The sequence below is a fragment of the Carassius carassius genome, chromosome 28, assembly GCF_963082965.1.
Source record: "Carassius carassius chromosome 28, fCarCar2.1, whole genome shotgun sequence".
In the NCBI taxonomy this organism is placed as follows: domain Eukaryota; kingdom Metazoa; phylum Chordata; class Actinopteri; order Cypriniformes; family Cyprinidae; genus Carassius; species Carassius carassius.
The window spans coordinates 2,424,866-2,451,555 of record NC_081782.1 but is presented as its reverse complement, the minus strand read 5'-3'; the positions used below and the strand labels follow the sequence as shown (position 1 = coordinate 2,451,555).

Genomic DNA, 26,690 nt, shown 5'->3' with positions numbered 1-26,690 from the left:
ACGCAGCATTGGTTGAGTTCAACCACCATTTAATCGGATCAACATTTTCAAAATATTACTGTTATTGTGTCATGAAATGTAATTTTAAAAGTATTTCAGGTGAGAATGTAGTTGTTTAAAACTCAAATCTGTGGTTTATTTATAAAGACAGCGCCTATTTAAAAATGTGTTTAGCCGATCTCAGAGACGGTCAGCTCGACGCGATCAGCAGGAGCTCAGTGATCATCTATCCGCCGAGAAGCAGCCTCACCTCGGCTAGACCTTCTGATGTGTGCCGCTGGCTCGGATGTCTCTTTAGTGGTTAAACATAAAATATAATTCGTTTTGGGTAAATCTAACAGGTTATCTTTGGTCTGTATTCAATTTATCTATATGTTAAAATGAAAATAAAAAAGGCAAATCTATATAATATTTCGTTTCATTGTAATGGCTGTATGTATACACATATCCCTGAACTAAGTACATTTCTGCAGCTGTTATTATGCTTAAATGAAAACGAAAGGAGGCAGTGGTATTTGATATCCTATTTCGTTTTATTGTAAATATACAGAGAGGAAAATAGCAGTAGCCATGGTCAGCTGACTGAAGTTATCAAGTATGCTGCTGTTTGCAGATTTACTGGATTTGCGTCGTCGCGGACATCCCACTCCCGAGTCGAATGCACAAAGTCAGCACTACCGAGAATGCACGTCCAAAATCAGTGCACTTTGTATTGAGAAACGCGCGCAGACCTACGTCACCAGTCTATTTGCCTAATCTTCCCGGTACTTTACACCGCGGTGGAAACGCAGAAAGCAACAGGTCTGGGGGGAAAAAAGTTCCTGGGAAAAAAAGTTCCTGGTACAAATGTTCCGGGTAATTTCGGTGGAAACGCGGCATTAGATTCTCACACTTGTCTTTCAGTCAGCCTCCTGCCCAGTCTCATTCCCATTTACACCTGCTATAAAGTGTTCCACCCATTCCCACCTAACGTACAAATTCCCACCCATTCCTATTTGTTGTAAAGTCTTGCCCATTCCCATCTGCCGTACATAATCCCGCTCTCACCTGTTTCAGAGTTCGTTCCATGTCGATGCCCTGATTCCAAGGAGCAGCTGGGTTGGCCAGACAATCTCCAGCATTGCCTCTGCGAAAGATGTCGATCTTCTGTCTGCGCAGATTACGAAATGCCTCCGCCATCACTAGCACACCATCGTACGTCAGTGATGATGAGTACTGAGGAGGTAAAAATAATATTTTGTCTTTACTTCATTCACACTACATTACCCATACTTCCTATTTACAATCACATATCAAGTATAATACAGAGCCGTCCTAGTGCCTAAAGTAGATGCAGAAGAGAGGGCATTCTAGGTGAGCGCATTGATTGTCTCTGCCTGCTTGCTTGTAAGGCTGTGTGCGTAATGCAATGTGACATAAAACTGCAATGTAACACCGTTGCTTCTTGTTACTGGAAAAGCTATTTAGCTGTAAAGCAGTACAGATTGTTGGTACAGAGCAGTAAAGATCCGGAGTGATTGCTGGGGAAAACTGTGCATCGTTTTTCTCTTTATGAGGTATCTAGCGATGAGAAAAAATGCTCAACAATCAAAATGGATTTTCATCTGTTGTTATTTCCATAAACAAATACAAAAGCATGGGCTATTTGCATAAGTAGATCATCCCAATAAGACAGAACGAGTCTCAGTGGCTGGGTCTGCAATGACACTGGTCGTTATGAATGAACTTGATCAGTGGAAATCAAGATTTATGGTTCTAGCAGAGGCATAATAACATCCAATTAACATTGAGGGAAAGACAGGAACAAACAACAATCATTAAAAGGGGAGTCAGCGAGCAAGATGCTGCAAATCAAGAGCGAGCAGGAGATGGAGATAGTCAGAGCTCTTGCCTGTAAAGTGTGCTCTAATGAACCCGTAAAGATTGGTCTGATGTTGCTCTGGTAATTTATAGCAAGGACTGCAAGATGGTAGTGCTAATCAATGGGAGTAGAGAAGGAGCTCCATGTTATCAACAGAGAGGGAAATCAAGGATTTTGAGCTGAGGACAGCACGAAGAGATGAGGTTTTGCAGCACAAAATCATCTTAATGAGTATATTTGTTTTTTTTTTTCTAGTTATGGAGAACTGTAATATATTTTATGTGATACCTGTTCACTTTATTTACGTATTATTACGTTTATTTAAGTATTTACGACTATATGTTTGCAAACTGCATTTAGGAACATGTGTGAGAATAAGAAAAATTCCAACTGGTCCTTAAAAAAAATAAAAAAATGTGACATATAAATAAATATAAATACCTACATAATCCATACGTTTTGCCTCTTTATCGCCATCTCTGTTTGAAAACCTGGAATTGTAGTTACTTGCAGAATTAACTTGTACTCTGGCACGGCTCCAGTGTGAATTAATCTAATGTTTCGATGAGTATGTGTGTGTGGCAGTCAGTCATTGCACCGGTGTGAATCCTATACTAAGTTATCAAAGATATAGCTTATATCTTGGAATATATGACCCAAATAAGAATCTTCACCTCATATTGTCATCTGAACAAGTAACAAGTCTGCCACGTTTGTTCTGACCAAGTGAGGAAAAAAGCAATACAATAAATTGTGCTACCAATTTAATCTAACGATCAATTAACAATCAATTATTATTATTGTTATACTTTATTCTCAGATTATTAATGTTAAAACAATCAGCATTGCTTGACTATGAGTATAATGTGTAAAAGCTTTTAGATTGTGTATAAGCTTGTAGAATTCATATTAAGAAATTCTTTTAACCCAAAAAGCAAACTACGCTCCCTTCAAGCTGGTTGTCTTTAAAATACAAACCTTGTGTAATCCCAGGCTATCCGTAATCAGAAGTATATTTAAAACTGGAGTATAATTTAATTTAATTAACGAGTTTCATAAACACATAATCCTTTCTGGATTACAATATACCATCAAAAGGATACATTTAAATGTACAGGTTGTATGACCTGCCACGAGAGGGCGCACTATCAAAACAATAACGATCGCGTGGTTTGATGATGCTAAGAAGGAGCGTGGAATGATGGGATTTGTTGTCTTCTACCCAACCGCTGATGGCCATCAATCAGACGGGAAGATAAATCATGGATTTAACGCGAGTTCAAAGATTTGCGCGAGTAGATTACATAAAAAGTCAATGCAAAGACGCGATCAGACGATGGATCAGACGCGTCCTCTTGCGGGTCTAGAGACACGATGCCCCGCGTTTGGCGTGTATGCCCCATAATACTAATATTGTTGATCGTTATATAGCATACGTTTTCTGTAAAGATACGAGGGTGTCTCACCTGTCAAGTAAAACACAAGCGAGATTCAAGTTTGTCGCGAAGCTACTTCCGCATTTGTCCATGACACTGTTGTCATGTGGTTTCTACGTCAGTAAAGGCGGTAACAAAGGGTAACTAACGTCATTGACAGGCGACTGCACTGCACCGTTTCACTGTTTAGAATGGGGATTTTCTCATGATTTACAAGTAGTTGAAAACATTAGAGATATTGTCAGTAATCAGCTGGACAAAATATATAACACTAGCCTAGTGGTTTTGAATATTTTACTGCAAATATATTACAAATTGTACCTTTAATTATTCTAGCTGCTGTAAGAGGAGGCTTTAAACAATCCACCACCTGTAGGATCCTCACATGCGATAGCCTAGTAGCTGGGACATCTTCTTTATGTTTACAGACGTGACGTAATGACGCAGTGCCATGCTTGAATTTCCCGTGAAAACCTATCGTACCACTCAAAAATAGAAAACATTATTATAAGCTAACTGCTTATTATCGCTACTATCGCCCTTAAGTAAGTAACACTGGATGGTTCTGTACTTGCTCAAATTTTGGATAATTTTTAACCAAAAAAAGTTACGGACTGCTGCTTTAAATTTAAAGCTAGAGAAAGTCTTGAATTAAAATAAATAAGTCTTAAAAATATCTTACATTTTTAACAAACATCTTAATAATATTAAGAGGTCTTAGGGGATAAAGAACAGGAGTTGATTAGTAAACTTTTAAATGCATTTTACTTAAATATATTAATATTCTTTTTTATTACTTTATTATTTATTTAGTATAAATTATATTTAGTATATAATATGTTTTACTAAAGTTTAAGAGAAAATAGAAGAATTAGAGCAAATCAGTACTTCTTATTAATTTACTGCCATTGTGTAAATAATATGGAATTGTGTAACCTATAATAAAAGTAACTGTAATCTGATTATAAGCACTTTGAAATGTAACAGAATATACATAATTGGAATCTGATACAGATTACTTGAAACTATTTATTACCTAGCACTGTATGTGTGTGTTTATATATATACATAAATATATATATAATTTGTGGTATTATTTTTTTTATATGAATATAATTTACTTTAAATGGTAGACACTGTGTGTGTATGTGTGTGTGTGTGTGTGTATATAAATACATAATTATTAAATACATATATAAAAAAATAAACATTTATTTATTTTAATAAACTATTAATGTTTTTGCATTTTGAATCTTTATAAATGGTTTGTCTCTTGGAATTGAGACTAGAATGCTAGAATGGTTTCCTAGTCTTCAAAACACAACTTAACACATGTATTTACTTGTATTTAGACTTTATTACACACATTCCCCAACAGACGACTTAAACATGGCTCCGGCTTCAGTCTGTCATGGTTTAATTGACTCAGATATTGCCTGGGCAGCTGCTCGTTGAATCTCATTGGCTAAAGCTTGACGAAGAATGTGTCCTGTCACAGTTTGATTGGCTAAACATCTGTGTCTGGAATCCCGCCACATGTGTCCGACAGGATTATTAGGGTTCCAACCTGATATAAACCAACCCTCCATTCGCCGGCAGATTTCGAAACATGCTGTTTGAGTAGATAAGGAATTATTCTGCTAATTGATTCAATAGTGTTTAGCACAGATCTCTGAGCACGTTTGTGCTAATTCCTTTAGTGAATTAGGTGCTGAAACAATACAGAAAAATAAAGTGTGCACAAAAGTGTTTGCTATCGGTGTTTGCATTTGTGTTTATTTATGTTGTAAATGTATTTGCTTACCCTGGGTGGGCTCTCGGATCCTGGATACTCCCTCTGATCTAGTTTGTTCCAGCGCTGCATTAGTTTGATCACCATCGGCTTGCTGAAATCCACCAACTGGAAACCAGTGACATTTGCCCCGCCGTGCATAAACCTCTCAAGAGAAATGTCCTTAAATCCCTGCCGAGACAAAGACAGAGAGCAGATCAGAGTCAGAGCGAATGAAGCCGATTCATTCAAAATATAAAGAGGTGAAAAGGGGGAGATTGATGGAATGAATGTGAGACAGATTGAGTCATAAGATTTCTTAATATCCCAGATGCTGACGCTAACAAATGTCAACGCAGAATACGTCACGACGGCCCGAAACAAAATAAGCAACAATAAATCACACATAACAAAGTTCAGGTTCAGCAGTCCATCATAGTCAGAGTCTCCGAAACTGAACAAGACTGCAAATTCCTTTAGAAAAACTAGCAGTCCAGATGAATTTATCATCCATATTGAGTTTTATAGGTTGATGAGAGGTGCAAAACTCATCATCGTGTTGCTAGGGTGTTTTGGGTAGTTGCTACGTTATTCGCACAAATTAATAAGAGAAAGATAAATACAGATACATAAAAAAAAAAAAAGATGTGAGAGGGGCAGTGTTGCCAGGGCATTGATTTATGGTTGCTAAGATGATCTGAGTGATGTTTAGTTTGTTGCTATGTGGTTAGGGTGTTTGATGTGGTTGCTAGGTGATCCAATCCTATTAAAAGAGAATGATACAAACAAATACATAAAAATTATAATTAAATGAATGAATTAAATGATATTTGAAATAAATTCTATATTTTAAAAAATAATGGGTTGTTATGTGGTTTCTTAATAAACCACAAAAGAAAAAAGTCCTGTGTCCTCAAGTCTCTGTTTACATTCTGTAGGATTTTACATGTGCATGATCATCCAGCAGGTGAAAATGGTAAGTTTGATCACTTAGTAAAGCACTAGCGCACTTCATTTGAGCAACCATTGTGCCAAAATGTAATACTGCATTCTGGATTTCTTCAGGAAAGTGAAGCTCTGTCGCAGAGAATTACAGCCAGAGGACACGCTGTCTTCTACATTTGTTAATTTCCTCCAGCCCTCCATCACTGGATGAAGCGCGCCAGCACTCACCAGGTTAGCGATGATGTAGTGGTATCCTTTCACATGTTTGCCCACGCTGACAATCTGAGACGGAGAGAGAGAGATAGACATATATGTAATGAGTAAAGACTTCTTATTAGACTCTTCAGTAATTCAGCCAATATATTCAGCCATACAAGTGAGTTTTTTTTACAGAGTTTAAGTTTCCAAGACATTGTGTGCATTTCAGAATTGCTTTCCTGTGAATATGAATTTGTGTTACTGGGGCAAATGGGATGCAGTTCTAAATTGAATAAAAGTAGGAGAATTGATTGTAAACAACAACTTACAAACCTTTAAAGACAGACCACTGTGAGGTTGTTAATCGATGGTATCAGCCATCAGCCTGCATTATTTTAACTTAAGCTTGTAAATGTGTTCAACAGCGGAATTCCTGCCAAGTAACTACATTACCCATAATTCTGCAAACTCTCCACCAATTAGAATTGAAGCAAATGAATCTTGTAAAAACCTTTTCATTGGAGGAAGAAATATTACTGATTATGGACTAGCCAGAAGCAATGGTTTGAATAGAAAAACATTTTAAGTAAAAAATGTAGCATTCCATCACTTGCTCAGCAATGGATGCTCTGCAGTGAATGGGTGCCGTCAGAATGAGAGTCCAAACAGCTGATAAAAACATTACAATAATCCACAATATTAAGAGAAATTCTCCAAATCTGATGAAGAAACAAACTCACCTCGGATGGTGAGGTGAGGATATATTCAGCAAATTTACATTTTTGGATGAACTACTACTTTCAGGAAAATGTCTTTTTCAAATGTGTTTTACAATCAAAATTTAACAATGATCGATATCTTTTGCTGGATGTGAGATTTGTCTAATGTGTTAGCAGTATCGGTGTGAGAGAAGCAGACGCTGAGGCCAGATCCACATCTGCTCGAGGAACTTGCTGGCAGGAATGGCAGGGCATGTAGAGAGAACATTCTGTTGAAGTTGTACCTGACAATATCCAACTGCGAGACGGTGTTTGTGAGTGTGTGTGTGTGTGTGTGTGTGTGTGCCTGGCTGTATTTGCCAAGTCTGCTGTCAGGCTGATAGATGGGCACCTCAGAGGTCTGCCTGAGGAACAAACGGAGCATGCAACAATCAAACATGGCCTGCAATCGCAGAGTTCATAGATCAGACGTATAGAGACTCCTTCTGGTGCCCGTGTTGATCATCATTAGCATAAAAAAAAACCATGGAGCTGCTTCACATTAGGCCCGTTTAATGCATACTAGCATTCAAAAGTTTGTGGTCAGTGACTTTTTTTTTTAAAGTTTTTGAAAGAAGTCTTAAACATACTATTGAGAAATTATTATGATTATTATTAAAATTTAAATTAGCTGTTTTCTGTTGCAGTCCATTTTGTAATTTGTTAAGTGTAATTTATTTCTGTAATTGCAAAGCCGATTTTTTTCTAAAAAAAAAAATATATATATATATATATATATATATATATATATATTTAATTGTTTGTAAATAGAAAAAAACAGTAAAATATTAAATCAATTATATCAAAATAAATTATATATTTTGAAAGAAATCAATGAATGTATATATTTATGAAATATTAAGAATTATTAGATTTTTTTTATACTTTGTCTCTTCTGCTCACTAAATCTGCATTTATGTGATCAAAAATACAGTAAATCTGTTGTGTAATATTTGAAATTAAATTACATTATTTTAAATGAATTACATTTTTTAAATCAATACAAACAAATCCTGAAAATTATATTAAATGAATTGTTATATTAAAATAAACTATATATAAAAAATAAATCAATAAATGTATGCAATGCATTTATAAATTTATATTAATTCATGAATTCTTATATTAAATAATTATTATTGTAATTATTTCATATTAAATATTCATTCTAATTTAATAATAAATATGATTGTTTTAAAAATAACAATTACATGTTCTGAAGAAAAATTAACTTGTAATTTTTAAACTTGCCTGTTAAGGAAGTAAATGGGATCGTTTTTATTACATGTTGACTTTGCTTTGTGATGCACTGGACGTCATCCTCACCTGTTCCAGAATGTTCTGGAGTCGTTCTGCCTCGAGGTCGATGACGAACTTCTTCTCCTGTCGCCGGTCCAGGTCTTCCAGCAGTCTTCGGTAACTGGCGTCGTTGAAGTTCTCCACGCAGATGGCACTGACCTGCCAACCGTTCTGACCCGCCTTCTCCATGATGGCCTGCAGGATGGCATATCCTAACAACAACAACAGCAAAACACTCTAATACGGCTGTACATCATCACCTAAACATGCGTATAGCACACATTGGTAAATCTCACTTATATCAGCAGTAACACTGAACAGAGCAACAATTGACACAAATTGAGAAATTTTGACTTTTATATTGCAATGTCTGCAGACTAAAAATGAATAAGAAATGAATTAGAATAAAAACTAATAGTACCTTGATGATACTTAAATAACACTGAATCCATTATCTCTGCCAATGTATGAAAAACTAAATTAATTTTATGTCAATACTAAAAAAGTAGGAAGCCACATTCACCTTTCCAGACTCTCTCTGTGTGTGTGTGTGTGTGTGTGTGTGTTTCTACAGGTGTGTGTTTGCGCTCTGTCCAAGCGTCTCGTGTGTATTCTGCATCAGTGTGCCAGTTATGTCAGCCAAGAGCAACAGATGTCCTTTAAATTGGTCCTTAGTCACACCGCAGGACTTTGGACATCAGGACAAATGCAACAACCAATGCGCCTCTGTGTGTGTGTCTGTGTGTGAGCAGGTTCAGAACAACTGATATGACACAAACCACAACACAGACAAACCACAGATGACCGTGAGCTCACACACACACACACACACACACACACACACAATAATGAAATGGCACCAGCTGTCCTGTGAGTAAACACAGACTGGCAGCAGAGAGCTGGAGAATCCTCTGTACACAAACTGACAGAACGGATGGACGGACGGACGCTTGCCTTTCGCTCCGTGTGTAAACACACACTAGACCTGCTGCTTTTCAAACACACTGTGTGAATGTATAGACATGTGATGTGCAACTACATGCAAAGGTTCAACCAAAGCACGGTGCATGAGAGTCTTCAAAAGGCAAGAGTTCGGAGAAACTCTGTGTCAGTTCGCAAAATGACTCAAAATATATTTTATAATACATCTTTAAATATATGTTTTTTTCAATATGTAAATATTTAAAAATGTAAAAAAAAATACTGAATATTTAATATTTCAAAATTTTATCAGTTAGCAAAATGGCTCAAATAATTTAGTGCTGAGTGTAGTTTTGTAATTTAGCAAAATGTAAATGTGTAAATATTTGAAAACATTTAAATAAAATTAGTTCAGTGTTTTTTTTTAAACATTGTACAATTTTGAATACACTGAATACTTCAAAGGCTACATGAATATGTAATTTTGTCCCATAATGTGACATATTTCTACAATAGAAAAAAAATGTAGAACAGCATTTTATTTTTCTGATTATTTTTCATTTTAACACACTTTTCCAATTAAATTTTTTATGTTTATGTATGTATATAAAAAAAAGTCTGAATATATCTCTGAAGAGTGAAATAATTAAAAACTAAGTTTTGGCACCTTAAATTTCAAAAACTATTTTTATAACAATAATAATAATAATAATAATTATTATTATTATTATTCAAAGTCAAATTACCCCAGTTTCATACTACATGATGTCTCATAAACTATTTATTTATTTATTTAACAAATTGTTAATAACTGTGTCGCTCACTTTAAACATGCATGTTGGTGGCATACTACAGTTAAAATGTTTAGCATATCATACTACATACTGTCTCATACTTTTTTCTCATACATGATTGAACACATGATAGGTAAAAATTGATAGCCTGAATGCACTGTAAGTTGCTTTGGATTAAAGCGTCTGCTAAATGCATAAATGTAATTTTTTTATTCTTAATAGTGAGCCATATGCAGTACTTTAGCACTGGACCCGATGGCTTAGTCCGGTCCAGACCGCCAGATGGTCTGTTTCTCGGCTGAAGTGAGCGTGCCAGCAGAAGTGGAGATCTTCAACTGTGCTGTTAACATTAGCGAGCCCAGCGGATTCCAGCACTGCTGTAACAGAAACACACTAACCAATGGACGCTAGCTAGCAGTGATACACACTGAAGAGCAGAGCGACTATCACAAGGGGGGGAATGTAAGTCAATTTTACACGTTAAAAAAATTATTGAATTTTTCAATGACCAACATTAAGATATATATATATCCCCCAAATAAATGATCAGTCTACAGAGCTCAATTTAATAATTCAGTGTGGTTAAACAAGACAAGTGAGTCGATATTATGATTAACTTCTTCCTTTCATTACAAAAACACTTGAACGAGCTGTGTTCAACCAAGTCTCTACATTACTCACACACAACAACCTCCTTGACAGCAACCAATCTGGCTTCAGAAGTGGACATTCAACTGAGACTGCCTTGCTCTCAGTTGTTGAAGACTGGAAAGAGCGGAATCCAAATCTTCAGTGCTTATCCTGCTTGATCTGTCCGCTGCTTTTGACACAGTTAACCACCAGATCCTCCTATCAACCCTACTGGCAAAAGGCATCTCAGGAACCACACTTCAATGGTTTGAGTCTTACCTATCAGATAGGTCCTTCAAAGTATCTTGGAGAAGTGAGGTGTCCAAGTCACAACATCTAACTACTGGGGTGCCTCAGGGCTCAGTTCTTGGACCACTTCTCTTCTCTGTCTACATGGCATCATTAGGTTCTGTCATTCAGAAACATGGCTTTTCATACCACTGCTATGCTGATGACACTCAACTCTACCTCTCATTCCATCCTGATGATCCGACGGTAGCTATTCGCATCTCAGCTTGTCTAACAGACATTTCTTCCTGGATGATGGACCATCACCTTCAACTCAACCTTGCCAAGACAGAACTGCTTGTGATTCCAGCAAACCCATCGTTTCATCACAATTTCACCATCAAGTTAGGCACATCAACCATAACTCCTTCAAAAACAGCTAGAAGCCTTGGAGTTATGATTGATGATAAGCTGACTTTCTCAGACCACATTGCTAAAACTGTCCGATCCTGCAGATTTACTTTATTTAACATCAAGAAGATCAACTCCTTTCTTTCGAAACATGCTGCACAACTCCTTGTTCAAGCTCTTGTTCTGTCCAGGCTGGACTATTGCAATGCCCTCTCAGCAGGTCTTCCAGCCAATTCTATCAAACCGTTACAATTAATTCAGAACGCGGCAGCAAGATTAATTTTTAATGAGCCAAAAAGAACACATGTCACACCTCTGTTTATCAATTTGCAGTGGCTTCCAATAGCTGCTCATATAAAATTCAAGCATTGATGTTTGCCTACAAAACTACCACTGGCTCTGCACCCATTTACCTAAATGTGTTACCTCAGACTTATGTACCCTCTAGAAGCTTGCGTTCTGCAAGTGAACGTCGCTTGATTGTGCCATCCCAAAGAAGCACAAAGTCACTTTTACAGACTTTTAAATTAAATGTTCCCTCCTGGTGGAATGACCCTCCCAACTCAATCCGAGCAGCTGAGTCCTTAGCCATCTTCAAGAATCGGCTTAAAACACATCTCTTCCATCTTTATTTGACCCTCTAACTTTAACACTCACTATTCTAATTCTATTCTTAAAAAAAAATCTAACTACCTTTCTAATCTTTTTATATTCTATTTTCTTTTCATTAATTATGCAATTGTATGTGTGTGTGTGTGTATGTGTAAAGACCTCTAACACTAGCTTGCTCTATTCTTTTACTGTTCTATCTGTTTTCTCTTTATTTATTATATTATTTAAAATCCCATGCTACGTGTACTGTGTTAACCTAACTGAGACTTGTTATAGCACTTATATATCATTGCTCTTTTTGTTGTTTTTGATTGCTTCCACTGTCCTCATCTTTAAGTCGCTTTGGATAAAAGCGTTTGCTAAATGAATAAATGTAAATGTAAATGTAAACTGATGTCTGGACTTGTCTTTAGCACTTTTTGGCTTTAAATCATTTAAAGATACAAATCAGTCGTTTGTGCGTCTTTGAGCGAAACTTTTTTTTTGTATCTGAATCAATTGCCTTTGAGCGAATCATTGATTGAAATATCCATTCATAAAAACAATCCCTAGAGCTTCCTTCTTGAATAAATCATCTATTTGAATGAATCAAATTGAATCATCCATTCATAAACAAAGAGTTATTTGCAAAAACAGATAACTCATGTTATCATGTTTTTATTGTGTTTTATTGTGTTAGTTAGATGTATTTTGTAGTTACTTTTTTATAATCAGAATAACCCAACTGCAGTTTGATTGAGAATAATTGGAATGCTCAATAAAAAATATGATTTCTGAAAATTGTTAAAAACATAGTTGTCTGTTTTTGTTAATGAACTCTTCAAATATTGTTACTTGCTTTGTTCTTGAATGAATCACTCATTTGATGGATCAATGATTCAATGATCCATTAATAAATACAGTTCTTGAATGAATCAGCTGTTTAAATGAATCGGTTGAATAAATGACTCACTCATTAAGACAGTGACTCGCCACCCAGTTTTAATTTCATATTTAAATGATCATTTAGTTTCAATATTCAAAGTATTATTTTAAAACATTAATCTGAATGAATCAGACTTTAGAAGAAATTGGTTGAATAAATGACTACAATGACTTATTCATTTAAAGTATCCTTTCTTGTTAAAATAAAATTATATTTTAGGATTCATATTATTTATGAAACATTTTTTTTCTGAATGAATCAGCAGGGTCCAGTTAGAATGAATTGGTTGAATAAATGACTTCAATGGCTTACTTAAATTATCATTTCATTTTATAATTTAAAAAATATATATATTTCAATATGCAAAATATTAATTTCTCATAGAATTGTTTATGTAGCTGTAATTGCAGTGCCTCTTTTGCAATGCAAAAATGTATTTTATTCATACTGATATAATGCTATTTGGTAACAGAATATATTGTCTTATTAATCTTAATAAATTAACTTAATTTATTGATTATATTAATTTGATCAAAATCAAAATATTATGCACACATCAAATAAAGTAAATTATGTTATAAAGGTAAAATACTTCTGGAAATTAGTTTAAGATGGCAAACATGAAACTTTATTTTCTGTAACTGCAAAATATTGTCAAATTTTGACAATGTCATTGACAATTTTGACAATTGACAATGTCAATATTTAGATTTTATTATTATTATTATTTATTTTTTGTCAATATCACACACACTTGATCTACATGTGTTTTGATCTGATTATTTCTCCTCTGTTTTCTGTAGAAATGCTTTTTAGCTTTTTTTTTTAAGTCAAATTGCAAGACAAACTTGTGACTGGTTGTTTTACATGTCAGAAGTCAGCTACAGTATGAGTAAAATTTTAAGATTTTAACAGTACTTAAGTATTTTACTTGAACTTTACTAAATATAGGCACAAATTAAAGAGACATGGCAGTCAACAACTGTAACATTGTGGAGAAGCTGAGGAAACAGGCAGAGGCAAGGATCTGTGTGCAGACATTTCATGGAAAAGGTAGAACAAACAATAAGCCAAAAACCACAGGGAACAAAGAACAGAAGGACGGGCAAATAGACAACCATTACATTCAACAAACTCACAAAGAACTAAAGAAACACTAGGGCTGTATATACAGTATACAGGAGGCTAACAAGCTAAGCTAAGATACAGATAAGATAAGATATAAACTGACTACAAGCACCACAGGAGAAATGAAGTGTCATAAAAGTCCAAGTCAAAACACAGAAAACACACACAAAAAAACAATCACGCTTATTTTCTGAAACCAACATAAAACTGAACGCCTCAAAATTGCAAAAACAAAAAACAATATCCTTCAAAAAAGGCAAGTTTTGGTAAGGGAAAAATGCACAAGATATAGTACTTCCAGTGCCCTGTAGTTGGCAATATCACATCTTTTGTAGAATAAATAAACTGTTTCAGAAAAGCTAGGTGCCATGCAAAATGTAATGTGTAACTGAAACACTCATTCCAAATGTAATGGAGTACAGAGTAGATTCTCATTTAAAAATGAGAAGTGAAGTAAAGAGTAAAGTTGCTTATATCTTTGGTATTCGGTACAACTACAAAGTACCAAAAAAGATACTTAAATACAATAATTAGTTACATTTACCCAAGTACTTCACCCCTCTGAACATAAGCCAGACTTTCCCCTGGGATCATGTGTGAGCGAGCAGTCGCAGACGTTTTAGCCAAAGGATCCGCAATGCAGATCTGTTGAGAGGTGTGAGGTCAAGCCCAGTGTCTGTGAGTCTGATAAACCTCCTCAGCGCTCAGGGAATCAACTAAAACACAAGGACAAAGGCAAAATCTGCTGCATCGTCCTTGGAATCAATGCCAGCTGAGGACAAAGCAGCTCACAAGACAAGATCAGAATAGCGCTTATGAATCACAATGTTAATTATTAAATAAAGTATCCATGTTTGGAATCAAATGGTAAATAATAGCCCAGTTTTAGTAAATACTTGCTGGAAAACCTTCTGAGAAGTTTGCACTAGTTAACCTCCCCAATCCACCAGTTGTTTGTTAGAGAGCTGGTTATTGACTGTCCTGGACAATCTTTAGTTTGTACTGTGAAGTGTGGAGTGTTATTTAAGTATTATTTATATACTTTTATAGTTTATATTAATATTTTGAATTGATTTTGTTTTATATTATTATTTTATATATTAAAGCTTTACATTTATATTGCATTTTATATACATTTTATTTAATTTGATCTTTTATTTTACATTTTTAAATTCTTTTGTCATTTGTATTACTTTTTTAATATTATTATTTGGGAAATGTATTTATTTTGGTATTTATTACTATTATTTTATTATTATTTTGTATATATTTTCTATATTATATTTTCTATAATTGTTATTTTTTTCATTTTACATTTAATAATTTTGTCATTTTTATTCCTTTTTTTTATATTACTACATATAGGTTGAATTAATTTTTGTCACAAATATGGATTTTGTGTTCCTGTTCTCCTGCCTTAGTCTTTCTTAGACCTAGTTTCCAGATTAGTTCCTCATGTTCACCTGTGTTCGTTCTCTTGAGTCATTAGTCCCTCTCTTGCTTTAGTATAAATAGTCCTTATTTCTGTTCAGTTTCCGCCAGTTATTAATGTTGCTTTGATGCGCTTGTGTCTTATGTTGGAATACCTGTTCGTTTATGGATTTCTATTAAAAGATTGTTTGAATTGCCTTCTTCCTCATGTGCTTACTTTTACGGTCATACAGTTAATAATTTTAATGCTTCAGCTTAAACTTATTTTAGTCATTTTTAATTTTTGTGTACTTTAAGTCTCTCTCTATATATTGTTTTAGTATTAATTATTCATATTATTTTTATTCATATTCATTAAGTAATCTAAAAGTTATCCTAAAGCACAAAACCAGTTTTAAGTCTCTGGGGTATATTTGTAGCAATAGCAAAAAAAAACATTGCATGTGTCAATATACAACCCGAATTCCGGAAAAGTTGGGACGTTTTTTAAATTTTAATAAAATGAAAACTAAAAGACTTTCAAATCACATGAGCCAATATTTTATTCACAATAGAACATAGATAACATAGCAAATGTTTAAACTGAGAAAGTTTACAATTTTATGCACAAAATGATTTCTACTAAAATGCACAAAATGCTCATTTCAATTTTGATTTCTGCTACAGGTCTCAAAATAGTTGGGACGGGGCATGTTTACCATGGTGTAGCATCTCCTTTTCTTTTCAAAACAGTTTGAAGACGTCTGGGCATTGAGGCTATGAGTTGCTGGAGTTTTGCTGTTGGAATTTGGTCCCATTCTTGCCTTATATAGATTTCCAGCTGCTGAAGAGTTCGTGGTCGTCTTTGACTTATTTTTCGTTTAATGATGCGCCAAATGTTCTCTATAGGTGAAAGATCTGGACTGCAGGCAGGCCAGGTTAGCACCCGGACTCTTCTACGACGAAGCCATGCTGTTGTTATAGCTGCAGTATGTGGTTTTGCATTGTCCTGCTGAAATAAACAAGGCCTTCCCTGAAATAGACGTTGTTTGGAGGGAAGCATATGTTGCTCTAAAACCTTTATATACCTTTCAGCATTCACAGAGCCTTCCAAAACATGCAAGCTGCCCATACCGTATGCACTTATGCACCCCCATACCATCAGAGATGCTGGCTTTTGAACTGAACGCTGATAACATGCTGGAAGGTCTCCCTCCTCTTTAGCCCGGAGGACAAGGCGTCCGTGATTTCCAACAAGAATGTCAAATTTGGACTCGTCTGACCATAAAACACTATTCCACTTTGAAATAGTCCATTTTAAATGAGCCTTGGCCCACAGGACACGACGGCGCTTCTGGACCATGTTCACATATGGCTTCCTTTTTGCATGATAGAGCTTTAGTTGGCATCTGCTGATGGCACGGCGGATTGTGTTTACCGACAGTGGTTTCTGAAAGTATTCCTGGGCCCATTTAGTAATGTCATTGACACAATCATGCCGATGAGTGATGCAGTGTCGTCTGAGAGCCCGAAGACCACGGGCATCCAATAAAGGTCTCCGGCCTTGTCCCTTACGCACAGAGATTTCTCCAGTTTCTCTGAATCTTTTGATGATGTTATGCACTGTAGATGATGAGATTTGCAAAGCCTTTGCAATTTGACGTAGAGGAACATTGTTTTTAAAGTTTTCCACAATTTCTTTACGCAGTCTTTCACAGATTGGAGAGCCTCTGCCCATCTTTACTTCTGAGAGACTCTGCTTCTCTAAGACAAAGCTTTTATAGCTAATCATGTTACAGACCTGATATCAATTAACTTAATTAATCACTAGATGTTCTCCCAGCTGAATCTTTTCAAAACTGCTTGCTTTTTTAGCCATTTGTTGCCCCCGTGCCAACTTTTTTGAGACCTGTAGCAGGCATTAAATTTTAAATGAGCTAATTAAGTGGATAAAAGTGTAAAATTTCTCAGTTTAAACATTTGCTACGTTATCTATGTTCTATTGTGAATAAAATATTGGCTCATGTGATTTGAAATTCCTTTAGTTTTCATTTTATTAAAATTTAAAAAACGTCCCAACTTTTCCGGAATTCGGGTTGTAATCGATTTTTCTTTTATGCCAAAAATCATTAGGATATAAAGTAAAGAATATGTTCCATGAAGATATTTTGTAAATTTCCTATGGTAAATATATTAAAACTTTATTTTTGATTAGTAATATGCATTGCTGAGAACTTCATTTAGACAACTCTAAAGATGATTTTCTCAATATTTAGATTTTTTTGCTCCCTCAGATTCCAGATTTTCAAATAGTTGTATCTCAGACAAATAAACCATACATCAATGAAAAGCTTATTTATAAAATTTTCAAAAAATTTAAATTTTTTTCTGGTTTTGTGATTCTTTAATTTTAGTTGCTTCATTTTTTTATGCTTACATTACTATTTAGGTTTATTTTGATGCCAGTTTTCCAGTAATATATTTCCTTCCACTTCAAAACAGAAGGAAAAGGCAAAACTGATGGAAGAACACGCCGTGTGGTCCATGGACTCAATGCAGGCTGGGATGAAGCGGCTCAAGAGACTAGCGGTCAGATTCAAACATCAGCACTTATTAAGGGAGGGAAGAAATGAAGAAAATGAAGATGAGGGAAGAAGGCGGATGCTTCTCTTTCTGGCCTGTAAGCAGGAGATCACGGATGACTGGATGATTGGCGTCGCTCTGGGCTCCATGAGGAGCAGATAATGCTCCGCTGACCGACAGCAGGCAGGAGCGACCGAGCAAATCATATAGAGAAATTCTCTTCTGGAGAGCGGCCTGCCTGACACACACACACACACACACACACACACTCATGGGTCTCGCCTCACTGCAGGGCTCCCATGATGCCAGGCGAGAGAATTAGACGGCAGCTGTGACTCCAACACCAACGCCAACTTACAAACGTGCCTGTTTGTGCAGATTCCACTGAAGCTTAAGTATAATCATGTTTAGCAGTCTGTCTTTTATACATTCATGTTTCTGATATGTGCAACAACAATCTGGCGTCGTTCCATAAAATATCAAAATGAAAAAAAAAAGATAAATTGTTTATGTGTGAAATATGATATTGGTGACGAATCAAAATTGCTGCTGTTGACTCACAAAATGAGCCGTTATTGTAAATAATTGCTGAAACACTGTATGAGAAGTTGGCACTAGTTAACCTCCCTGTTGACTAGTCATTTGTTCAACAACTCGTTGATTGGTCAACCATCCATTCTTAGTGTGTACTGTAATGTATCGAGTGTTATTTTAGTATTATATGCTTTTAAAGATTTTATTCATCTTTTGAATTGATTTTATTTTTTTCATTTTTCTGAGTTTTTTTTACATTTTTTATAATTTTGTTATAATTTCATTTTTTTTTTATATATACTACAAATTATACTTCATTTATTTTTATTTCAGTTTCCAGTTAGTAATTTAAGTGCTTCAACTGAAACTTATTTCAGGTAGTTGCCAAGGCATCATTTCATAATTGAATTTATAAATATAATTTATTAACATAAATTATATAATAAAAAAAAAATCATAATTTTGTATTTAATATTTTATCTTTGAATTATTTATTGCTATTATTTTTATTCATATTTAGCTTTTTATATTTTAATTTATATTTATATTTAATTTATATTCCATTTTTTTGTCATTTTGTCAGTTTATTTTTATTATTTTATGTATATATATATATATATATATATATATATATATATATATATATATATATATATTAATTAATTAATTTTAATTTAATTTATTTTATTTCAATTACCTTTTTTTTTTAATAAGAATATCCCTGAATGTGTAACATCATTTAAATTACTCTCTTCCCTCAGTTTTTCCCTACACATGCTGGATATTTCAGTATTGACCCTGAATCAAACACAAACACAAGGTATGTTTTTAAGTTTTTCAAGCTCTTAATGTTACTTTTGTTTCTGTCATGGCTGTTTTCCAACTTTTCTGTCTAAAATGGTTTACATTTGAATTGTACAGCAAACCGAACTGCAGAATTAATGATCCTTCCCTAAAGGTTTTCTGTAACACTCGTGCTCATTCATCTCTGCACTCTGTTTACAAAGACTGGTCAGAAGTTGACATGTCGGGCCGCTCAAACAAACAGATCATTAAACTGAGACACCAGAAAGCATATAAACAACCCAAAAATGACTCTTCATGTGTGATAACCAAGACCTGTTGAGTTTAGTAATTCAACAATTGAATTGAATTCAAAAGTCTAATCTAAAAGTAATACTCATTAAAAGTAAATTAGTTACCTAGATTTTGAACTAAAACTAATGAAAATTAAAACCATATATTTTTTTAAATGAAATAATTGATATCAAAACAACTTAACCTTATTATTTTAAGTACGCTAAAAATGCAATATTTTATATGTTGTATACAGTATATAGTAAATCAAAAAGATTACTGGCGTGTTGAATAAAATACTATTATATATGATGTATATATAGGAGTATATATTAGATAAATATTAGATTAATCACATCCAAAATACAAGTTTTTGTTTACATAATAAATGCATGTGCTGTTTACTATTTATATATATAAACAAACAAATTCATGTATATATTTAAGAAAAATAATTTATATTAATATAAACTAATATAAATTAATGAGTGTGTGTGTGTGTGTGTGTGTGTGTGTGTGTGATATATATATATAAAGACCTCTAACACTAGCTTGCTCTATTCTTTTTCTGTTCTATCTGTTTTCTTTTCTCTTTATTTATTATATTATTTAAAATCCCATGCTAGGTGTACTGTGTTAACCTAAATGAGACTTGTTATAGCACTTATATACCATTGCTCTTTTTGTTGTTTTTGATTGCTTCCACTGTCCTCAGCTTTGGATAAAAGCGTCTGCTAAATGAATAAATGTAAATATAGACATAAATACACATAAATATTTTCTAAATATATGTGGCATGTGTATTTTTATATAAACATAATAAATATACACAGAAAACACATATTATGTAATCAAAAACTTTTATTTTGGATGCATTAATCATTTGACAGCACTAATATATATATATATATATACGCATATTTAAAAAATAAAAGTGAGAAAAAAAACAAAATCACATTAATTCTATTTATTATAACTTTAACATTAACATTAAAATATAAATAAATCAATAAATATTATATGAATTTAAAAAACTGATGCTATCATGATCTGTTATTAACATTATTAGAATTAGGTTTTATTTTAATATCATTGGTATTAAATGTAATTGCAGCTCTGATAACTTGCTGACGGACGAGTGTGTGTGTTTCTGACCTCTGTCTGTGTCGTACAGGAAGATGAAGCGGCTCCAGTCGTAATGGTCCAGGAGGCTCAGTAACGCGCCGCGGATCGATGGACGCAGCTGAAGCACGAACTGCGTCTCGCCCTCGGCGGGGAAACTGGGCGTCACCAGAGAGATGTGCAGCGCGCTGCAGAACGACGTCAGAGTGTGCACCGAACGCTTATCGTACAGGCCGAAGATCGCAAACACTCCTCGTGAGTACTGTGAACAAACTGAGAAAGAGAGACAGAGAGAGAGAGAGAGATAGTTCACTATCATATACGGTAACTGCACAAAAATATACTGCATAACACAGTAAAGAAGGAGAAGAAAAGACAAACTCCACCAATTCATATTTCACCCCAATTGTCTTCGTACAAAATATATTTTCTTCTTCTTTACAATGAACTTATTTTTAAATATGAATATGTTCATGACAGGTTTTTGTGAGTTTGAAGTTCAATAATAAGCACATTTGTCCATGTTTTCCTGAGCGCGAGTGAAAGAGAGAGACTTCAGTAGTCAGTGTTTAATCTTCAAAGGCATCACACACACACACACACACACACACACACTGTCTATCATTTCTTTGATGTAAGTTTATAACGTTGCATTTTCTGTAGCTTTCTATGAATGACATACTCTAGTTTCAGTGTAGGATCAAACAGTCTGTTCCTGTGCAGAATTTCTTCTATGTACTGTACAGGTGAGTTTGTAAAATGTTGATAAAAAGATGAATATCTGTGTGAAAAGCATCCAGCAGGACCTGTTGAGTATTTATTGTAGAGTATATAAATAATCAGAGTTTGTGCTGTCATCATTTAGTGTCTGATTCATCGACAGACCAATACCAGTTTTTCTCAATATATTTGACACTTTTCTTCAATGCAATGCATTGATTTTAAACCAACTCAAAACAATTAGCACAGCCATCCAAACACAAACTTATCTTAACTGTACACACACACATACATATTTTATTATTAGTATTATTTGCATATTTGTTCTTGCTCTTTGTTTACTTTCCCTTTTATTATTATTTTGATATTTGAGTGACTGAGTGTATGATTAACCAAGTATTTATCAGTTTAGAGATGTATCTATAATACATCATGTTCATTTGATTTAAAAAAGACAAATTACAGAGCTTTGTTTGTTGCATTTGGACAAATGGTACATAAAAAATTGTGATTTGTGATTGGTTGGTTGTATTACCTACTGTGAAAACATTTCAGAGTTTTGTGCGCACAGTTTTGAGAAAATGATTTGCATGATTTGTACGATATGAATGACAACGTTGAGTCTGTTTAGGAAAAGTATTTAAAGTATTAAGATGAACTGTGTTAACTGTTTTGAGAACAGTGACCTGAGTTTGGAGAAATGTGTCAAATCAATTTTACAAAAAATAATATTTTCTACGTAAATATTTCTTGTTTGATTCAACATGTTAATTGACAATAATTTGTGAAAACTACATACACATATAAAAAGTGAGGAAAAACAACAACATCTAATTAATTTAAACTTTTTAACTAACGTTAAAATTAAAATAGAAAAAAAATGTAAAATAGAAAACTAAAATATCAAATAACTAAAATAAACAGTCAAGATGTTAATAAACAATACAATATCATTTTAATTAAAATAACCGTTTTTATAATATTTTTTTTATTATTATTAATCAGCTTTTGTTTTAATATCACCAGTTTTTGTTTTAATTTTAGTTGTAATAACTTGCTCCATCTTTCAAACAATCTTAAAACAGTGGTCAGCCTTCTTACATTCCCCAACTCATTCAATCAGAAACTGTTTTGATATTAACGCTCACTTTTTACGATCACTTCCATTCCTGCCGGACAGAAGCAAATCTTATCCTACATTATCTGCATGTCTCGTTTCTCTCAGATTTACATCAGCGTGAAATGAGTTGTGAGAAGTGTTTCATGTCGACTTCAGTGGCATCAGAGATGTCTCTGTTTCTGTGTTAAAGAGGCCGTTTTTACACTCTTGTGTTCTGTGACTGTTTTAGTCACTCGTCCTGTGGGGAAAGAGAAGGGGGATCTTTTTTAACACAGCCTTGAGGTGTGTGAGGCTCATGTCTTTAAGTGTGTGTGTGCGCTTGTAAGTACATTTGTGTGTGTGAGTACATTTGTGAGTGCTTGTGCGTGCGTGAGTGTATGTGCATGTGTGTGTGGTCGTGTGAGTGTATGAGTGTGTTTCCGTGTGTGGGAGTACATTTGTGTGTGTGTGTGTATATGTGCATGTGTGTGTGGTCGTGTGAGTGTATGAGTGTGTTTCCGTGTGTGTGAGTACATTTGTGTGTGCGTGCGTGAGTGTATGTGCATGTGTGTGTGGTCGTGTGAGTGTATGAGTGTGTTTTCGTGTGTGTGAGTACATTTGTGTGTGTATGTGCACGTGGTTTTTAACAAGCTTCAGGGGTGTGATGAGACTCAGTTCAGTATGCTCTAACACTGATGTCACCCTGTTAAACCGTCTAAATTTAACACACCAGTTGACCTGACCTTTAGTCGGCCCACGCTCACACACTTCCGTCACGTTATCAGTCTTTTATATTCTGATGAATGTTTGAAATCACCTTCAGCCACAGAAATTATTGAGCTCAAATGTGTGGACTCTCCATTTATTATATTAATTCAGCTATTCCAGCTTCCCCTTTCCTTACACTGTGTCTGTGTGTGTGTGTGTGTGTGTGTGTGAATGGGCTGATGGGTACTGTCATGTGCTCTAAACACAGTTAAGTTGAATAAAATCACTATGGGACTCTAATAGAAACAGAGCTATTAATCAGCAACACAGAGGAGGAGAGAGAGTCTGGAGCAGCCGCTGGGTCTGCAGGTCACAAACAGATTGAGTTAACATTTACCCAAACACACATCACTCCTCAGAGAGAAGATCGGCCAACCTCACCATGCACTACTTTTATTCTGGACACCATGAATTATTTATTATACCAGAATTATTATGTTAAACTATAATAATAGTCACACACACACACACACATACCAAATAAATCCCCCTTTAAAATGTTTATAAGTGTATTTATTGTAATGCACAGTTAAATGGTTAATTGCATTTTATGATGTATTTATTTATTTCTCATAGTTGTTCCTGATTAGAAAAGGCTGTGACTTGTTGGTTTGGGACCCTCCGGTTAAGAAATCTGATATGACAGACATGTGTTTTAACCTAGACAGAAACAATCTGCCTAAGTACAGTACACACGTTAGTAATGTTTAAATATGCATAATGGACTGATACAGTATGTGATATAGATATGTGATATAAATACTGGTGTAACACAAGCATAGTGTTTGAACTAGTCAACTTGCCGTTCAGTGGACCGTCATTACAGATATACAGTATATCCTACCATTTTTTAACATGAACTAAGATTATTAAATATAGCAACAAATGCATTGCTCATTATTAGATAATGCACTAATTAATGTTTATTGTACAGCGTAACCATAATGAAGTGTGACCAGTCAGTGTGACCGGAAATGTTCAGCGAATTAGGTTGTTGGTTATGGTTAGTAAATGCAATTTGCATGCAGAAAAAAAAATAGATTTTGTCCACAGCATAAAGCAAAAATAGTACATGTGTTTCCCCAAATGAATCAAGTCTGAGTCTTGTTTTAGATCTGAAAATACAGTCACTGTTGTAACGTCGGCTCTGTTCTTTTGTGCTCTTCACATACACACACACACACACACACACACACACACACACACACACACACACACACACACACACACACACACACACACACACACACACACATTTCCTGCTCAGGAAGAAATCATGATCATCCTGCTTTCAGCAAAGTGACTTGCTGTTTTGGTTACCATGACAACGCAGCTGTCAGTCAAGCGTGGACCATGGCAACGGGGCTTTACAATGACTGCCAATAAAGTTGTTTCCATTAATGGAATAAGCTTTTTATTGCCATGGAGCGAGAGACAGATGGACACACAAAGAGAGAGAGAGACATAAATGCATAAAGAAAGCATGAAGTATTAATACAGTGGCTTATAACTCAAGAAGAGTGAATACACAGTAGCATAAAACTCTTCGGTCTTATTGCTTAATTAAATGTTGACACAGTTATTTTAGTTTTGGCCTGAAGTTGATTGTTAGATATAAATGCATTGTTTTCTGTTCTTCTCAAAACTCAGAGTGACTGATAAAGTGTTTGGTACTGACTTTCTTACCATGTATTTAACCGAATGTGTGTGTGTGTGTGTGTGTGTGTTACAGAGAAAGCTCTCTTCTGATTGGTTCTCAACTGAATGAATCATCAAACTATTTCTGCTGCAACAAATCAGCCATTATTTGTTCCCAAGGTAACCAAGTATATACATGCACTCTCTCTCTCTCTCACACACACACACACACACACACACACACACACACACACACACACACACACACACACACACACAGAGAGAGAGAGATGACAGAGACACACTAAACACGGGTTCGAGCTCTGTACCTGATTGCTACAGGCTGCTGCATCTCTGCGTGTGTTTCCATCTGTCAGTCAAACCAATGACAGTCAAATCACATTTATAGAACGATTCAGTTTTATGAAGAAACTACAATTTCATGATAATGTTTTCATGACAATTAAGCACATTTCCTCCTAAATTCACATTACTATAATGCATCCAGACAGTTTATGAGAAATTTGCATAATTCTCTCTCTTTCTCTCTCTCTATCTATTTAAATTGTGAAGTATAATGTGTATACAATTACACAAATTTTAAATTGAATAATTTTATGTAATATTTAAACACTAATAATAATATTGCTAATGTTATTTATAAATATAAAAATGTATCTATTTAACTTGTGAAGTATTGCAACTTATGTACAATTACATTCATTTTTTTTAAATGAAAAACACTTTATTAAAAAGAATATTATTTCTTAGTTATTTTTAGTTATATCTATAAACTATTTATCTATTTCAGTTACTGTATTAACGTATGCACGGTTACATAAAGTTTCAATTAAATATTTTTAAAAATATAATATTTGAAGAAATAATGTAATTTCTTTGAGTTAAAATGTATACATCAATATAAATGCAACTATTATCTATTTATTTAAATAAATGAAGCCTTATAATATGATATACTGTCTTCATACAAAATCTATTTTCTTCTTCTTTGAATTGTATTTATTTTTTATTTTTTTAAATGGTGAAATACAACCCTGGACATGTTTTCATGAGATTTCAGGTGTCTAATTCCTGGCTTCTTTTTTCTTAGTTTTTCCAGGTACTCTGAATAATTAATGTTGATATAATGATTAATGAATAATGAATGTCGGTAAACTGAATGTAATCAGTAAACATAGTATCCCAGCTGGAATGTATTCATTTTAGACCCCAAAATATTCATGCAGAAAACTTGAAACTGTCATTTGATTGGCTTTCAGGTACATATAATGTAGAAAACATCTGATCTTAAGGAATGAACTGGGACATAAGATACAGAAACAACATGAGCACCTGCACACACCCCTGACTGAGGCTCAATTAAAGGAAAGTTCAGCTCTAAAAATACAGACTCGTCATTATCAGCTGCCATTCAGAGCCATACTGTGTGTGTGTGTGTGTGTGTTTGAGGAAAGAAGAAAGGTCACAGCAAGGGTCGACCTCTGGGTCTAGAGCCTCACTGACATGTTATGGGAAATAGAGAGAGGCAGGCAGAAAGAGACAGAGCCGTGAAGGGATTGTTAATATTGATGAGCATTTATCTGAGTGCTATTTAAAGGGACCCACAGCGATGACCTTTACACACACTAACTCTCTCCTTCATTCTGTGTCATAATCATCAGACTGTTATAAGACTTCAGCTCAGATTGGTTTTGTTGCTGTATATCTGACTCAAATACATTTACTGTATTTGTTATATAGTCTGATTCTGATCAGCATATTTGGTTTGATGTTTAGATTTGTTTGATCTGAGTTCAAACCA

At 34.5% G+C, this 26,690-nt stretch overlaps 1 protein-coding gene and 1 long non-coding RNA gene across 7 annotated transcripts in view; one reads left to right on the top strand and one right to left on the bottom strand.

Annotated features, from left to right (window-relative positions):
• Positions 1–26,690, bottom strand: part of LOC132107690 (glutamate receptor 4-like) — an 82,297-nt gene that overhangs the window by 46,270 nt on the left and 9,337 nt on the right. For all 6 annotated transcript variants that reach the window (XR_009424340.1, XM_059513842.1, XM_059513841.1 and 3 more), the window contains exons 3-7: positions 20,677–20,916; positions 8,296–8,480; positions 6,242–6,295; positions 5,102–5,260; positions 1,048–1,215 (exon numbers count right to left, since the gene is read on the bottom strand). Coding sequence is in view for 5 of the 6 variants with exons in the window: in XM_059513842.1 (XP_059369825.1) it covers positions 1,048–1,215; positions 5,102–5,260; positions 6,242–6,295; positions 8,296–8,480; positions 20,677–20,916 (806 nt within the window). In the remaining variant the exon portion in view is untranslated. The remainder of the gene's footprint in view (positions 1–1,047; positions 1,216–5,101; positions 5,261–6,241; positions 6,296–8,295; positions 8,481–20,676; positions 20,917–26,690) is intronic.
• On the top strand, positions 1,043–8,573 carry LOC132107695 (uncharacterized). Its single transcript, XR_009424341.1, has 3 exons — positions 1,043–1,223; positions 6,134–6,244; positions 8,368–8,573. It is a non-coding gene; the product is annotated as an uncharacterized LOC132107695 (long non-coding RNA).